We start from the raw sequence: 17,630 nt of genomic DNA, 5'->3' as shown, positions 1-17,630 counted from the left end.
CAAATAAATTTTTATTTTTTTTTATTCACTTATAGGGAACGTGATTAACAATCTTAGTATTTTTTCTCTATCACGTGTGCGTTTTTTTTTAAGCGACAAGGATTTACGTTACGAAAAATAATAATTATAATTAGTAACAATTAGGGCCACTTTCAGGCAGTGCCCCCCACTTTTTAAAAATATTCAATGACTCAATTGTAATGACGTTATTAAAATTTTGATAATTAATTTTAAAAAATTTAAAGCATTAATTTAAAAAAAAGAAAACGCAGTTACAATTATTTACAGTTGATATCAATTGAGAGTTAGACAAAATTTGGAAAACAACCCAGGTAGCACACGCCTTTGTGACACCTACAAGATATCAGTTTTTAGGCTACTTTTTGACATGTCGATAAGGCATCAATATGTTGACAAAACGATCAGATATTTATGTCACCGAAAAAATACCTACTTAAAAGACTCAACACAGGTGACGACAAAAAGTAGATTACAAATAGTGGTAAAAAAGTCATCTAAACGATCTTTCAATTGACATGAGGCAGGAAAAACAACACAACTCGTCTCTGTTTCTGGAACCAACATTTGCATGTCGTATTCATACCAAAAAAGATGACTTTCAGACAGAAAAAAAATTGTCTCGTCCTTTTAATAGACTTCTTAAAGTTGACTCTGGGCTACTTGAGAAATTTTAATAAAATTGTAAGTAATTTTTTAAAAATTCTATACCTTGGCAAAATTGTAACTGCGTTGTCTTTTTTTCAATTAATGCTCTAATTTTTTTAAAATTAATTACTAAAGTTTAATTGAATAGTAATTGAATATTATAAAAAAGTGTGAGGAGTCTGAAAGTGCCCTTAGGTCTTGAAGTTATGCTATGACCCATATTTTTGAACATTCGCGATTTAGTATCACCAGGACAATTAAAATAATAGTTTCTAAAAAATAATCAGCTTAATTTTTCCCTCGACCTTTAATTATAAACTCTCAAGATTGGTAAAATATTTACAATTATATAATTTATTTATATAAATTCTAGTTAACGTATGAAATAAATATAAAAAAATAAAAAAAGTATATTACGATCCTTAGTCGCTTGTGGAATGATAACTGATAAATAATAATTTATCTTAAATATTTATATTAACAAATTTAAATCCGTTTACTTCGGAAATCAATTGGCGAGTCATCATTGTCATCATCTCGTAATTTATCATCAAGTATTTCAGCAACAACATCTGCTGCGCAAGGTTCTGAACTGCTATTTTTGAAATGCTCTATCTGAACATTAGCAGACTCCAATTGTTCGATCAGATTTTCATTATTACGCTGCAATTTTCTTACAGTATTTGTAGCAGCATCAACTTCATCTTGCGCACAAGCCAATTCTTTTTTCAGCTCTTCAACTCGTGCCCTAACTCTCTTAACTTCCGTCTCATATTGTTCAGATCTACGCAACGCGTGAGTTAACTCGGTAGTTTTTTCATTCAAAGCCTTCTTCAATTTAGCATTCAAATGTTTCATGTCCAGTAGATCCTGTTGCAGTTGCCTGGTATCTCCATCCAATAACGAACCACGTGATCTTCTAGAGTCAACTCTATCTTGCATTTCACGCATCTCATTAACCAGCTGTTTATTTTCCCGCTCAAGTGAACTCTTCTCTGTCTCCAATCGCTCGCGTTTCGCCCACTCAGCGGCATTTTCACTTTGCAGTCTTTCTAATTCCCCGCGTAGTTCATTCAGACGTTGATCCATACCTTCACGATTGGCTGCTTCATCAAGCAGATCAGCTTGCGCTGCCATCAGCTCAATCTGATACTGTTCTTTCAAATCGCTGAGCTCTTTAATAACATCGGCACGACTTTTTTGCAGTTCATCGCACCTACTACGTAACTGAATGACTTCAAGCCTCAATTGTTCAAGAGTTTGGTTACCAGACAGTTCATTATTTTTCGAATCTTCAAGTCCTAAATTGAACATTGCCATATGAACTTGCAGAGGATCATCGTCGTCATTTATCGTTGACTTGAGGTCAATTCTATCTGGTATTTTGTTATTGTCATCCATCAGCTTGGCAATGTCTCGTTCTAAGCTGCTCATTGATCCTTCTTTGTACAATTCGACTGCATGCTTTGGCACAGCGCCTTGCAAGACATACTCCTCGATGTCACGATCAGTTGATTCACATTTAGAATCCTGACAGCTGTCATCGCGTGGACTTTTACGGCAATTACTCGGTGATGTTTTGTCACATCTATCGACATTATTGTACAGCTCTAGTAAATCATCGATACCAAGTGAATTCCGTAGCTGTGGATCTGATTCGATAATATTGACTATCTGCCTGTCAAATTGTCCGGCATGTTTCAGTAATACCATGTGAATTTTCTCCATTTCTTTACGTAACTGTTCATTCTGGTGCTCGAGTTCTTGGGACTCGTGCTTGTAACTGTTGGCATCCTTGACAGCTATTTCTAATTTTGTGCGCAGTAGTTTAGCTTCCTCACGTGCTTTATTACGTTCATTGCGAACTTTACTCCATTTTTCCCGCCAGTTTGCTGTGCAGTCTGACCACCATCTCATTGTTTTTTCCATTTGTGCAGCTCGAGCTCGAGCTTCCTCTAATTCTCTTTGTCTAAGTGCCTGAAAAAATTATTTTTATTTATTTATTTTAATTTATAGTTTCATTAAACTTTACTGTTAATTATTTTCATATCTAAAATAGGTTTTAATTAAATTAAATAAAAATTTATTGTATGATAAAAATTTTAATGACCTTATTTCCGGTTTTCAAAATCAAGAAAATTTAAATTAAACTCTAATTAAATTTGAGTCTCATAATTTTATTTTGAAATTTATAGCTGGTTTATTAACAAAAATATATATTTCTGATTTAATCCAAGTAGCACACTTGGCTTGACATCTATAAGATGATAGTTTCGAGGCTATTTTTTGACCTATAGATAAGACATCAAAATGTTGACAAAATAATAAGAAATTTACGTCATCGAAAAAATAACTACTTCGAAGACTTGATACAAATGACGACAAAAAGTAAATTACAAATAGTTGTCAAATGTCATCTAAACAATTTTTTAATTGACATGAATTTTTTGGACGTCAAAAAGAAGACAAATTTCGTATAACTCCCAGAACCAACATCTGTATGTTTTAGTTATATGAAAAAACTTGACTGAGACAAAAAAGAAAATTTTTCTTGTCTTTTCAAAAGAAATTTCAAAGTTGCCTCCATGCTACTTGGGAATACAGATTTATTCAAATAATTTAATTTGAGTTTATTTAAAAATTTTTCGAATCAGTGTAAGAAAAAATTAATAAATAGTTAAAAAAATAAAATAAAATATTAACCTCTCTAGTTTCCCATTCACTGTCTCCATAATGAGGTAAACGAGTATTTGTACTGATATCATGATCTTTAATATGTCTACGTGATGATGTTCCACTGGCTGTCGACTGTGCCATGGTGATACCTACAAAACTAACCTTCAAATTTATATTAATTAGTACAGTAATAGATAAAAAAAAATTATGCATATTTTTAGAGATTAGAAATAATTTATAAATATTATTGATAAATTACCTGGTAATAAATAAATAATTGTAGCAATTTATGTCTTGACAAGATATAAATCCATAGATGTCAAAATCTGACGTATGTTTTCGAATATTTTCATTACAGTTTTTATTATCAATTAATTTAAAATAATTATCGAATTTAAAAAACTAGACACAATATTGATGGTAATTTTTTTTTTATAAAAGTTCATTTTTATATTTTCTAAATGTAATGATTGTTATATTTAATTCTAATGTCTACAAGTGTTACATTTTGCTATGAACAAGAAATGTTGCAACAGCGCAGATAAATATGCGCGAAACTTTGAAAATACTTTAAGTTGATTTATTTGCCATAAAATGTATAATTAAATGGATTAATTAATAATGATAATAAGTTTTATATTTTTTTTATATATCTTGTCATATACAACAACGTGTGCGGGTTTTCATAAATTTAAAAATATAAATTATTCTATAAGCAGATAAAATAAAATTTGAATTTAAATCATACAGAATAAATTATTTTATAGCATACTTTTATATTTTATACAAATAAAAAAAATTAAATAAAGGATCAAAGTTGCTTTGCATTCATTCTCCAGAAATTTTTAGTTGTTAATTTACTCAATAACTTTTTTTTAAAAAAAGTCAACAAAAAATCCTAGTTCTTATTTTTCTTCAAGTCATAAGTCGATATAATTCCCAGAGAGCATCAAACTCTAATTATACTTGGACATTGATAAAAAGATGTAATTAAACTTTTGAATGACCGATTATTTGTGGGATTGTTTTTTTTCTTTAAATCTAAAAATAATTATTTATAATGTCATATGATTAGTTTACTACACGCAGCTCTTCAAAATAAAATAATTTCTTTATAGTCTAAGAGCCGGTGGGAGATCGACCTTCACCCATCGGATAACCAGATGAGACATATTTTTTATCAAATATAATTTATTAACAAACATGCCTATGATGGCTTGGCTATCAAAAAGTGTTCATGGCTATTTTTAATTAAATTAATTTTAATCAATTTTTTTTCATCACCTTCACACTTTTGATAACCGAATGAATTTCATTTCAACTGATAGTTTTTAATACACAGAATATGCCTTCGTAGGCTTGTCTATTTATTTCTGTGCATGGCTACCTGCCAAGCAGATGTAAACAGGTAAGTCGATATAGGAAACTGTAGTCTTCTGATAACCAATCGAAATTGGTATCATAAGTAAGATATTTTAATTACAAAACTAATCGTATAGGCTTGTCTGCAAAAAATCGTTCATGAAATATTATTGTCAGGCTTTTTGCAGACAAGCCTATACGATTAGTTTTGTAATTAAAATATCTTACTTATGATACCAATTTCGATTGGTTATCAGAAGACTACAGTTTCCTATATCGACTTACCTGTTTACATCTGCTTGGCAGGTAGCCATGCACAGAAATAAATAGACAAGCCTACGAAGGCATATTCTGTGTATTAAAAACTATCAGTTGAAATGAAATTCATTCGGTTATCAAAAGTGTGAAGGTGATGAAAAAAAATTGATTAAAATTAATTTAATTAAAAATAGCCATGAACACTTTTTGATAGCCAAGCCATCATAGGCATGTTTGTTAATAAATTATATTTGATAAAAAGTATGTCTCATCTGGTTATCCGATGGGTGAAGGTCGATCTCCCACGGTCTCCTCTACTATTATGTATTATTGAATTAAAAATAATTTTTATTCAATTTAAGAAAAGTAATTTTATCTATATAAAAAAAAGCTGTGAGCTTTCATTAAAGTAGACTAAGTAAATAGTCTGCTTATAATCTATAATTTATATTTACATTTAATTAGAAAATTATTATTACAATGTGGTAAAGAAAAAAATATCTGTTATCTTTATAGCCGAATTAATTACATCCCAATTCATTGTATGAAGTCATGCCTTTCTATATATTTTAAATCAAGATAGACGAGTTTAATTATATTTGAAACTGATATATCATAAAAAATCTTTAATATATAAGTTTATTTATTGCTTCATAGTTTTAAAGTCATTTGGAGAATTAACACAAAAATAAAATAATCGTCAAGTCATGTCACTGTTTATTATAATTCAATTATTCATATTTGTGATTTGTGGAAAAGGAGAATTACTAAAGGAGCATTGCTTGAGCAATGGCAATACTGTAAATATTTTTGAAATTATTTATTTATATTTTGAATATAATCATTACATTTTTTTTTATTACTATAGTGCTTTGAAAGAAGTCAATGTTGTTCAAACAATTGTCATTATTCTCGCTCATTTGATCCTGTTTGCATTCCAAAAATAATACCCTATGTTCCAGACTTCAAGAGTCTAGATGAGAAATTTTGCTTTTTAGATAAATCAAGAGTATGTATAAATAAAAAAATAGTAAATCATTATAGTTCAGACAGTTTAAAGATTATAAAATTTACATCTTGACATTTATTATCAGGCAACAAATATTTATTTTATATGATACGGAATAATTAATTTATGTGATTAGTGTTCTAGTAATAATGACTGCTGTTCTAACAACTGCATTGTTGGTGAAAGTGGTTTACTGCGTACTTGTAATCCTGGAATAAAAAATCAGCTGGATAATTTTGGAAAAACGGAAGCTACTATTGACAATTCAAAAACTTGTAAATTATTTCTAGAACCCGTGAGTGTAACGATGTAGATTTCGATGATAATTTTAAGTTATCGGTATTTAAATTTTATTAATGAATTAAAAAAAGTTAACGCATTAATTTTGAAAAAAAGACAACGTGGCTACTGCAATTTCGCTTAAATATAGATTTTTAAAAAATTACTCAGTTGTTATGAATTGGGAGTTAAATGAAATTTGGAAAATAAATTTTAGTAAAATCTTTATGTCAATTTTATAATTTGAATTTTTGAATTTTTTAGGCTAAAATTTATTTGCCTTTTTCTTTCTTCAATTAATGCTTTAACTGTTTTTAAATTAATTTATAAATTAATACGATTATGACAGTTCAGTCAATGAATATTTTTAAAAAGTAGGGGGGGGGGGGATTATTATATATTTATTTGAGTTACTATGTAATTAAATGTGGAAGGTAATAATTAAAATTTTCTTTTTTTAGTGTATTATTAACGAGGACTGTTGTTCTAAGGAGTGTATTAAGGTTCCAGTAAGCCTTTCTTGGGCTCAATTCTGTACTGAAGTGAAGCCGAAAATCATTGAAGATCATGGAAGTACTACTATGATGCCACAAAAAGAAAATGATATTGGATGTGCCCTTATTGGAGATAAGGTGAATTTAAAAATAGATATACTCAATAGATGTATAGATTTTCAGTATTTTTATAAAAAATAACTAGCATTGTTAGTCATAACTACTTAATTAATTATTACAGTGTCTTGCCAACGTTGATTGCTGTTCTAAGAGATGTTCTAATTATCCAGGCACAACTTTTCGGTCATGTGTCTAAGACATAATTTTTATTTCTTTATTTTTCCATAAAAATCTTAAAAACTTAATTGCAAAAATGGAATTTATAAAATTAAAAATAATAATAAATAAATAAGTTTGTAACTTAAGTCTATTTTTAAATTCTATTACAAAATTTTTATTTCATGTCAATAAATAAAATAAGCTTTATTGCAGGGTGGTAATTTTTTTAAATCTAAAAAAAAATCAAACTTTTAGTTTAGATATGTTTTAATACATAAATACATCTTTTTGTCGTATCATTACATTAGTACATATGTATTTTACACTTAGACATTAACTGTCAATTTAAAATCCATTAATTATATCTTAATTAATGATTTAAGTTACTACAAAAATTAATATTTGGATCAAACTTTAAAAATAAAATAAAATAAAATGAGTAAGTACAATGATAAAAATTCAAAAAAAAAAAAAATTGCTCGTATTATTTATGAATTAAATAATTTTTCGTTATCGAATGGTGTCAGTTTTTATTTATTCCAAAAAGCAAACGCCTTTCGGATTCTTTCGTTCTGAGGTCGTGCATTTGCAGCGGGAAGAACAATTCGGCTGCCGGGGCTCAATTGTTGTCGACCTGACGAGGAAACTTGTTCTTGCTCAAACATGTCAACTGTTCGACTCACACTTCCGGTACGTACTATTCTACGCATTGGACTGTGGCTTTTTACCCGTGAGACTTCGTCTTCGTTGTCTATTATGAGAAATTTGTGAATTAATTCATTACTATTCAATACCATAATTAGTAATTATTTATAATTGTAGATAAATGCAGCGTAAAAAATAAAAATTAATTATGTTAGTAGTCTGTATAAAAAAATTCGTTTCAAAAAGATTCAAAAAAAGTTTGACTTGCAGAACTTCTAGACTTGAGACAGACGATAACTTTTTTTGGACTTTTATAATTTTGACAGTAAGACAAAAAGTTTTACTAATATAATACTCTATATAGGCGAATTTTGAGTCAAAAAAAGAAAATTTTAAAAACATATTTCTACTACATTTTACCCTCGTTCTGAAAAAGTTCTCATTGAAGACCCAGAGCCTGATAAAAATCAAAAAATGTTTGTAAAAAATTCCCAATTAGAGATTTTTGAATTTTTTCGGAACGAAAGTAAAATGTAGTAAAAATATATTTTGAATAATATGTAAATATATGAAGTATTATACTAGATAAACTTTTTCTTTTGTCATAAAAATTACAAAATTTTCACTCAAAATTCAAATCTGTCTCAAGTTTAGTTCCACAAATCGAACTTTTTTGGAATCCTTCTTACGAAGAACGGAATGAATTTTTTTTACACAGGAGTAAAAAAAAATAAAAATAATAACAAACCTAAACTTGAAGAATTAGTTTTAGACCAAGGCTTACAAACACTTCCATGCGAATTAGTATTACTTTGTATTGGAATGAAATCAGGACGTGATACTTGAACTTTATTATTGTCATTGTCATCAGCAATAATAGATGATTTAGTTTTTAAGTTTTGCTCGTCTATTAAATCTACAAATTTATTATTATCCTTATCGTCATTGATAAGACTTATTGTTATTTCTTCCTTAGCTTCAAAAAACGGCTCATTTATATGAAGAGACGTAATACTACAAAAATTCGACGAAAATTCTTCTTGGATTTCAGTCGTCGTCTTTAAACTTTCTAAACTAATATCAACCTTATAAAGATTTTCATCACTTGAATTTACTTCCGAAATAAATGTATCTGTTTTATTACTATTTTCATCAGATAAAATTTTAAAATCTCTACACATTAAATCATTGTCTATATTTTCACTTGTCAAACTATCACTATTACTAATTTTATTATTATCATCAATCTTTGTATAATCGTCTGGACTAATAGATCGTTGGGTTTCAATAATTGTCGGCGAATCGGCGTTATCATTATCATGAGAATCCGCGTATTCATCAGATGATGATAATTCTGTTATTTGTAATTCATCAGAATCATCTTTAGCCATTTTACCGTTTAAAAATTCAGGAATGGAAGTTTTTTCAATGTCAATATTGTCGTCAACAATTCCATCAAGTGAATCATCAGTAAGAATTGTTTCTATTTCACTTGTCGGTGTGGATAATTCTTTAGACATGTCAGTTAGTAATTCAGTATTTCTTCTTGTGTTGGCTGAAAGAATAGCCATTCTTCCTAATGCTCGAATTGCATTGCCTGTTTTCTATTTTTAATAATAAACAAACACAAAAAAACACATTTGCAAATATTAAAATAAAAAAAACCATGCGTTTATTAATAAAATATTTAATTTATTAATTTAAAGCAATTATTCAAATTCTTCCGAATAAATTCATCGAAAACTAATATTCAATTTTTATAATTATTCTGGAAAAATACTTAGGTCAGATACGACCCCATGTGTGAATACTCAGATCTTATCATATACAGAAAATGATTCTATATGATTATGCATAATCATATATGTTCACATGACTCATATGACTATATATGATCAGATACATTTTTTTTGTAATTTTACTAGTTCTTATTATTTATATATGATCATGTCTAATCAGATTCAAATTCATACATGATCATATTAAAGTCTTATATGAGTATGTAGAAACTCATATCTGATTATATCTGAAATTCTATCTGATTTTACTTGAACTCATATATGAACTCATATCTGATCATATGTGACTTCATATCTGATCATATGTGAACTCATACTTGATCATATATGAACTTATATCTGATCATGTTTGAACTTATGTCTGATTATATGTGAACTCATACTTGATCATATATAGACTCATATCTGATCATATGTGAACTCTTATCTGATCAATTGATCATATATGAACTCCTATATGATTATATGTGAACTTCTATCTGTTTATATATGAACTCTTATTTGATTTTACATGAACTCATGTATGAACTTATATCTTGTCACATGTAAACTCATATTTGATCATATATGAACTCATATCTGAATATAATTGAATATATATGGTCATATATAAATTAATTTATCTATATAAAAATCGTATATATGTAAAATTCTTCGGAAGCCAAATAAAAAAATTAAGTTGTAAAATTCACGAAAAATAAAAATAAAAATGCCATTTATTTACCTGCCACTTTCTTCGTACTATGAACTTTTTAAGTTTGTCTGTTGGCAAAGCAACTCTGCTCATGCTTTCAGCACGTTGTGCAAGCCATGGATGCTTCAAACATTCTTTAGCAGACATTCTTGACCTTAAAAAAAATAAAATTATATAATAATAAATAACAGACAGTATTTATTGATTCAATGAATTCAATTATTTATTATAAAAATATTTACTCTTTTCGTTTAATCAGAAGTCTACTGATAAAGTCCTTAGCTTCTTCTGATATCGCGTGAAACGCTTTGTCGTCAAAGTCAAAGTCTGCTCGAGTGATATTTGCAAAAGTTTCGGCGTCATTATCACCCATAAATGGTGAGAGTCCAGTTAATCTGCGTATCAATAGTTTATTTATACACTTAAGAAATATATATGATAATAAATAATAAACATAACAATAGCCAGCACACAGTAGTTGCTACGGTGATGGACCAAGAAATATTTACTTACAAAACATAACAAATAACTCCGACACTCCACATGTCAGACTCGGTACCAATTGGCTCAAAACCAATTATTTCCGGTGGAATGAATTCTGGAGTTCCAAATAATACGCGCACTGGTGTGTCGACTTTTAACGTTTGCGCAAGACCAAAGTCTATTAATTTTATTCGATGAGACGTTCGCGTTTGACACATTATATTTTCCGGCTGAAAATTTTAATTAATCTAATTTACTTGCGTATTTATAAAATAAAAACATTATTTCATATTTTGGAACCCTAGTAATTAAAACACTACTGTCGCTTTGACCATCCACTAGATATTTATTTCGCGCCAATAAAAACAAAAGATGTCATTTTTTTTAAATTTAAATTTGTCACAAAACTATCAATTTTAGAAAAAAATGTTTCAAACAAAAATTGTAGGAAATTTTATTTGCTATAAAAAATACCCTTTGACTTATCGACGTATCTTTGATAGATTCAAAGTTATAAAGAAAATAAATAAGAGATAAATTTATTTAAAAATGGACTGTGAAAATTTTATTACTCTAAGCTGTAATTACGCCGAAATAATTAGATGCGCGTGAAAAATTAATCAGACCTTTTTTATAGAAAATTCAATTAGCTACAAAAATGTATTGATACATTTTTTCTGTATCTCTATTAGTTTAGCCAGAATTTGTATTTTTTTACAATAACTCCTAAGTATAATTAAAGTTTGCAATAAAAAAAAGAAATTCAGTCGACGCTTAGCGAAGCGTTCGAGAGTTTTGCAAGTAATTTTATAAAAATGTTAATTATTAAATTTTTATAGCTTACAAGCTTTAATAAAAGACATTAAAATAAATCAATAATCATACGTTTGTGAAATAGAAAATAAATTTCACTGAATGTCTTCATAGATCAGTGAATCCAATGCTATTAATTTTTTATTTTCAATTGATAAATAGTTGATTGAATAAAATTGATGGGTATACATAACGCTCTATTAATTTAAAAATTACAATCACTAATCTAGATATTAGATATGCAAAGACAAAGTCACCAGAAAAAATAAATAAATTATAAACTTACTTTTAAATCTAAATGAACAACAAGATTGTCATGCATGTATTCAACTCCCAGACATATTTGTCTTACGAAAAGTATACTGTCTTTTTCCGTAAGAGTAAAATCATCAGCAACGACTCGTTCAAATAATTCACCACCAGAAATATATTCCGTCACCATAATCATTTCTTTAGGGCCTTCAAAAGCAGCAATTAGTCTCAGTAATTTAGGATGCCTCAGCATATTCATAATATTTATTTCATCATTAACTTGCTGGCGATCTTTAGCTTTTATTGTTCTTATAAATTTAGCGGCAAAACTTGACCCATTTGATTTGTCCACAATTCTTCTTACGATTCCATATTTACCTTTGCCCAGTTCTTCGAGTACATTGTAACGTTCGTCGAATAAAAATCCAGGTTCTGGTGTAACAACACATGGCTCATATACCGGTTCTACTTCGTCTTCAGTATCCTCATCAGGATCCAAATAAAATCCCGAAATATTGGTAGTTATTTTTCTTGTTTCACTGCTAGTTATAATCACTGTCTCGGATTCCATTCCTGGTTCACTTAATCCATGAATATTTTCAGCTCTTACTCTAAATCTGTAAGACGTGTCAGAGTCAAGTCCGCGGATTGTATGACTGAGCGAGTGTTTGGCTTCTGCTACAGCAATCCAACACGGTTCTTCCCCTCGTCTCATCTCAACTGAGTACCCTGTGACAGCACAACCGCCGTCGTATACTGGAGATCTCCAACTCAACGTCACGCCTCTTGAGTCTTTAATAGTTTGGACGGCTGGACTACCTGCCGGTGGTTCTGGAGGACCTGCCCAGACAACAAAGAAGGATTTCAAATATTTCACCATAAAAAATTTAATGAAAATTATTTTAAATATTTACTAACAATTTTTTAAATTATAATTTAATAATTTTTAACACCTGGCCAATTAATTATTTACGCGAATGAGAATAAAAATAAAAATTCACCAAAGTAATTGGAGCGGTCAATCGTGTTAGTGCGCACGTGTAAATTTATAAAAGACAATTTGAATTATTTAGACGGCAATGAAATTTAAAATTGCAACCAGCAGCTTTTTGAACAAGAGTCAAAACTAAACTGCGAATAACTCTTCCACTAGCTGACTGCGAAACCTTGAGGCCACGGGGAGCTGAGCACGCATATGCGTATGACGTCGTTGTAACTCGTACCCGCACGTTTTTTTTATTATTTTAAACCAGGATGAGAGTGAGATACATAAAGGCATTAAGATCCGGATAGAAGAGACTGGATGAAAGAGAAAAGGTTTTGTCATCGGAGCCACATCTCGGCTAGACACATAACAAGCTAATATAATGTTATGGCATAGGAACTGGATCTTGATCCATAGTTAGCTTTATACGCACAATAGATGTCTAGTCTACAATTAAACTAGTGTTGATTACAAATTATCTTTACGGACTTTAGTATCATCTATCGTGTGAATAAATTTAAAAATTTAAAACTTAAATATCTAAGAGAAAGTGCAAACACCGCAGGCTGTTGATGGGTGATGATGATGAAATGGTTCTTTATATTTGATGTAATAAAACCCATGGGTTTCTTAGAAATTATTTCTTCACATCTGTATATATGTGTATATATATATATATATATATATATATATATATATATATATATATGTGTATATGTTTAACTGTTATACCTTCGACAGTTACGTTGACGTGGCGCGAATCTTTTCCCAGTTTATTTTCAATAAACACTTCGTATTTTCCTGCCTCCTCAGCTGTCACATTCGACAAGGTCAGACAGGTGAGACCTGCGCTGGTTTCAATTTCGGTTTTATCATTCAATGTCACATCACGACCCTGAAATTTAAATTCACATATTATCTAGCGTATTGTTTTTATTTATTGTTACAATGTTTTAATTTATTTTTCTATACGGGCATTTTTAAATGATTAAATAATATTTATAAATTTATTAATTATAATAAAAATATATTAAATAAATATGCTGATTTATTCCAACGCGATTAAAATTTTTCATCCGATTTAATGATAATAAAGTTATTTAATTAAATCATTGCTTTCATTAAATAAAGATAATAATAATAATAATAAACTTTTTTTTAGCTTTAATCACTGAGCCATTTGTCTATAAATAAAACTAGATAAAATTAATGAGGTTTTAATTGATTAATTTATCAGTAGTTTGATTAATTATGAAATTATTAATTAAATAATTTAGAAAGTTTACTAAGTATTGATTACTTTAGTAATTAAATTATCATTATACTTTGAAATGTATTTTTTCAGATAAATTTTTCAGTCGCTAAAGATATTTAAAAATAATGATTGATTATTTTAAATTTCTTATAAACAATTTTCAATAAATAACATTCGAATAATGAATAATACTGATATTTATAAATAATAAAAATTGGTAATGTTTAAATTTCCTTCGAGATAAATGAAATAATAAAAGAATGTCAACTTATCATTATTATTATTTTATTGTTGACGTTAATTGTTTGTTTGTATGTCACTTGATTGTACGTACACGTGTCGTAAAATAAAATTATTTGTTTAAAATTAATTGTTCACATTTAATAATCACTTACATGGAATTTATTTACGTACATATGAAATCAATGAGTTATTTTATTTTTACGATATAAATTTAAATTTTAAATTTCACTCTCAATATTTATAAATTTTTTATTTAATTTTCACACGCTATTATTTACAATTACGGAGGATCTCGGCCGATAGAAACGTGCGGCTAGTAAAATACAAATGATTACTTGTTTTATTTCAACAGTGCGGCCGATTCATCCGAGTCTACTTGTATATTATTGCGGTGATCGTGTAATGAAGCAATAAAAAGATAAGACACTCAACTACTGAGCTTATGTATAAGAAACAAATGTTTGTTATCGTTATCAAACATGCCATTAGTCTTCTGTAAATATTTCTTTTTTTTTCACATGTGTCTAAATATTATTTTAATAAAAAAATTTTCAAGTTCTCGATCAAGATAAAAAGGATTAATTGAGATTTTTATATTTCTTAGCTCATAAATACTTTTATAAGTAAACTATTACAGTAAGTTATGTTTGAGTTTGACTTTCCGCCAAAAAAATTTAAAATTTTCAAAAAAAGGGATCATTGGTTTCGGTCCTACTTTCAAAAATTAAGTTTTCATCAGATCTTGATGTTTTGAGGTCCGAAGAAACTATTCTGATCATTTTCAGTTGGGCATCCGGTCACGTGTGTATGTGTGTAAGCTTTTTTGATGTTTGTTAAGACTTAGAACTGATTAGATTTTGAATTTTATTGATCGAGTAGTTTACAAATTATACGAAAAATAAAAACCAGATTTATTTTGTAATTTTTAGTTGCATAACTCGTAAATCGTTCGACTAATTTGTTTCTAAGTTTGATCGAATCTAAGTCTCAACAAACTCTTTCGATTGCCGCAAATCAGATGTAAATCAATTGATTTGTTCCAAAGATATCGTCAAACAAAAATTACTTTTTTCAACAGAATGTATAGATTTTTGGTTCAGCCGTTTTTTGAGCTCGAAATTTACTAATGAAAAAGTTTTCATGCTCGAGAAAACAACGGAAAATTTTGGGGTTGGCCCACAAAGTCAACCGTTTTCCATATTTTCATTTTTTATTATCAATAACTTACTTTTCTCAACCATTTTACTGATGGATTAGGATAACCATCATAAGTAGCTAGAAGCATCACTTTAGCGCCTCTCAGTGCTATGATATCTGCTGGTACTGTCAAAATAACTGGAGACTTGAGCTCTTCTTTCAACGATTTATCTTTATCCTTAGCCTTTTTCTTAAAATTTTTATCTTTACCATTTTTTTCTTTGTCATTACTTTCAATTTTACAGCCTTGTTTGCTAGATTTAACCGGCGATTTTCGTCTTACTGGTATAGATGTTTTTTTTGTTGGCAACTGAGTTGGAGAAGCGACTTGTTGACATGCTCGAGTTTTTTTGGACTTTACTAGAGACTCTGTAGCCGGAGGGACTTGTTTAGCATTCGATTTTTCACGTTCCATTAAGCAGTGTCTTGGTACAGAAGAACTTCGAGGTTTATTAAGTTCCGCAGAACTTGTCTCCGTATTCATTTTTTCATCAGCTTTGACAGCTTTACCGTTTCTATAAATCATTGGTATTTATTACATTGAATAAGGAAAATAAATTGATAACGAGTAATTTGAATAATAATTTTAAAATGAATATCAATTTATTTATGATTGATATATTTATTTATTCACTATTGATTTATATGTTTTACCTATAATGCCATCTAGGAAGCGTAGGACTTATCGTTCCTCTTCCTCCTGAATATGTGTCGCTAACACGTGGAGGCTGTAATCGACTATCTGATCTGGGTGTAGGACTCGAGTTTCTTCCACCATAAATAGAATAAGTCCTTGGTGATGCACTCCTGGTACGGATTGGTCTTGAAATAGAACTACGACGGCCTATTTTTAGAAAAATATCAGTTACGATAAAAAATATATGACAAATAGGAATAAAAATAATGACCTTTAATTATTTCTAATCGCGCGGTTGCTTCAGTTCTACCGACATCATTTTCCAAAGTTACGCGATAAAGTCCAGCGTCTTCATGAGTAATTTCATTTATTTCCAAGACTCTCACGTCATCACTTTCTTTAAATGTTATTCTTGCGGTTGGTGTTATGGAAATTCCGTCTTTGTCCCAAGTAACCCAAGGCACGGGATGTCCGGCAATAGCACACTGAAATCTAACAGTTTCCCCTTCTTCCGCGACTTTGTTGTGAGGAACTGCGTAAAATTTAGGACTGGTGGGCATTCTTGGTCGTCTTCCGCTTGTATATCCACGGGGTATTTTAGTAACTGGTTTAACTTCGCGCTCTGACGATTGACGAAAATTAAAATTTAAATATTGAAATTAAAAATTAGTTATTATTATAATTTTACTTACTACAAGCACACGAAGGCGAGAGACTTCTTACTGGAGTTGATCGTGGGGTTGAAATAGGCGTTGAGTTCGAAGACAAAAAACCTGGAGGTTTTGTTAATCTTCTACTTAAAGCAGTCTCTTTGCCTTCAGGTACTAAATTTAAAAATTACTCATTTAAATATTTATTAATAAACACTAAAAATTATTGCTGCCATTCAGTACTTTGAGTTTAAAAATTTTTGTTACCATCTACTATTACACAAGCGGAAGTAAAGGCTTTTCCTAGTTCATTGTAAGCAACACAAGTATATTCTCCCTCATCCTCTGGGTAAACGTGATGGATACTCAATCTCGAAGTCTCTCCGTCAAAGTCAGCAGTGAAATCACCACCGAGTGGTAGAATTTTTCCTCCTTTTTCCCATCTGATGTTTGGTTCCGGTTTGGCGTGAAGTTTGCATACCAGAGTAATAGCATCGCCGTCACAACATCTCAAGTCTCGCAGCGGTCTCTTAATCACCGGCAAGGTCTGCACGTTACTACAGACAGACAAATATACGTTTGCTCATCATCTTTAATCATTAGTCATCAAAGTCAATGTAAGTTACACAACTAATGAGTATCTCTACCCGTGTTTTATTGTTGATTCCATATCGCTGTCCTCTTTTCCTTGGCCTAAACATTTAAAAAAAAGAGGAAAAAAAATTAATCATTTGTAATATACAATTATTAAATAATTATTATTTATACTACACTACAAAAAAAATAGGGAGTGAACGTGGAACAAATCTGGAGTGAATGCGGAACTGATGACTGTTTAATTCATTTAATTCCCTCGGAGAGAAATTTACTTTGAATATGCGGAGTAATTTTTTGTAAAAACTCCAAAACTCCGAGTGAAGTGAATTTAAATTTAAATAAAATCCGTAATCACTT

At 29.5% G+C, this 17,630-nt stretch overlaps 3 protein-coding genes across 5 annotated transcripts in view; 1 reads left to right on the top strand and 2 right to left on the bottom strand.

Annotated features, from left to right (window-relative positions):
• Positions 1–65: 65 nt before the first annotated feature.
• On the bottom strand, positions 66–3,862 carry LOC103577353 (coiled-coil domain-containing protein 102A). Of its 2 annotated transcripts, none has more exons than XM_053739824.1 (3): positions 3,602–3,862; positions 3,370–3,499; positions 66–2,643 (listed from the first exon to the last, which is right to left on the bottom strand). In XM_053739824.1, the coding sequence occupies exons 2-3, from the start codon at positions 3,481–3,483 to the stop codon at positions 1,153–1,155; spliced, it is 1,605 nt and encodes a 534-aa protein (XP_053595799.1). In that variant the 5' UTR covers positions 3,484–3,499; positions 3,602–3,862; the 3' UTR covers positions 66–1,152. The 2 variants fall into 2 exon arrangements, with proteins under 2 accessions (XP_053595799.1, XP_008556179.1); XM_008557957.2 differs by having other exon boundaries at positions 67–2,643; positions 3,370–3,504.
• Positions 3,863–5,626: 1,764 nt separating this feature from the next.
• On the top strand, positions 5,627–7,098 carry LOC103577352 (uncharacterized). The gene is made up of 5 exons (XM_008557956.2): positions 5,627–5,762; positions 5,831–5,971; positions 6,108–6,266; positions 6,712–6,882; positions 6,986–7,098. Exons 1-5 carry the CDS (start codon positions 5,670–5,672, stop codon positions 7,058–7,060), a joined length of 639 nt encoding a protein of 212 aa, XP_008556178.1. The 5' UTR covers positions 5,627–5,669; the 3' UTR covers positions 7,061–7,098.
• A 195-nt stretch (positions 7,099–7,293) lies between these two features.
• Positions 7,294–17,630, bottom strand: part of LOC103577379 (titin) — a 25,851-nt gene continuing 15,514 nt past the window's right edge. The window contains exons 12-24 of one of the 2 annotated variants that reach the window (XM_014441456.2): positions 17,324–17,369; positions 16,944–17,233; positions 16,719–16,850; positions 16,298–16,648; positions 16,044–16,233; positions 15,421–15,904; positions 13,427–13,589; positions 11,744–12,549; positions 10,675–10,874; positions 10,404–10,556; positions 10,192–10,315; positions 8,417–9,272; positions 7,294–7,774 (exon numbers count right to left, since the gene is read on the bottom strand). In XM_014441456.2, coding sequence (XP_014296942.2) covers positions 7,554–7,774; positions 8,417–9,272; positions 10,192–10,315; positions 10,404–10,556; positions 10,675–10,874; positions 11,744–12,549; positions 13,427–13,589; positions 15,421–15,904; positions 16,044–16,233; positions 16,298–16,648; positions 16,719–16,850; positions 16,944–17,233; positions 17,324–17,369 — 4,016 coding nt within the window. In that variant the 3' untranslated portion in view covers positions 7,294–7,553. The remainder of the gene's footprint in view (positions 7,775–8,416; positions 9,273–10,191; positions 10,316–10,403; positions 10,557–10,674; positions 10,875–11,743; positions 12,550–13,426; positions 13,590–15,420; positions 15,905–16,043; positions 16,234–16,297; positions 16,649–16,718; positions 16,851–16,943; positions 17,234–17,323; positions 17,370–17,630) is intronic. The other variant, XM_053740119.1, reaches the window with a different exon arrangement.

Source organism: Microplitis demolitor, chromosome 6, assembly GCF_026212275.2.
Source record: "Microplitis demolitor isolate Queensland-Clemson2020A chromosome 6, iyMicDemo2.1a, whole genome shotgun sequence".
Classification (NCBI taxonomy): domain Eukaryota; kingdom Metazoa; phylum Arthropoda; class Insecta; order Hymenoptera; family Braconidae; genus Microplitis; species Microplitis demolitor.
The sequence above is the reverse complement of the archived record's forward strand: the minus strand, read 5'-3'. Positions and strand labels throughout refer to the sequence as shown.

Coding starts and splice junctions, on each gene's coding strand:
- LOC103577353 (XM_053739824.1), bottom strand. CDS start 3,483: ATGGCACAGTCGACAGCCAGTGGAACATCATCACGTAGACATATTAAA. Junction 2,644..3,369: donor GTGAATGGGAAACTAGAGAG/GTTAATATTTTA, acceptor TAATTTTTTCAG/GCACTTAGACAAAGAGAATT.
- LOC103577352 (XM_008557956.2), top strand. CDS start 5,670: ATGTCACTGTTTATTATAATTCAATTATTCATATTTGTGATTTGTGGA. Junction 5,763..5,830: donor GCTTGAGCAATGGCAATACT/GTAAATATTTTT, acceptor TTATTACTATAG/TGCTTTGAAAGAAGTCAATG. Junction 6,267..6,711: donor GTAAATTATTTCTAGAACCC/GTGAGTGTAACG, acceptor TTCTTTTTTTAG/TGTATTATTAACGAGGACTG.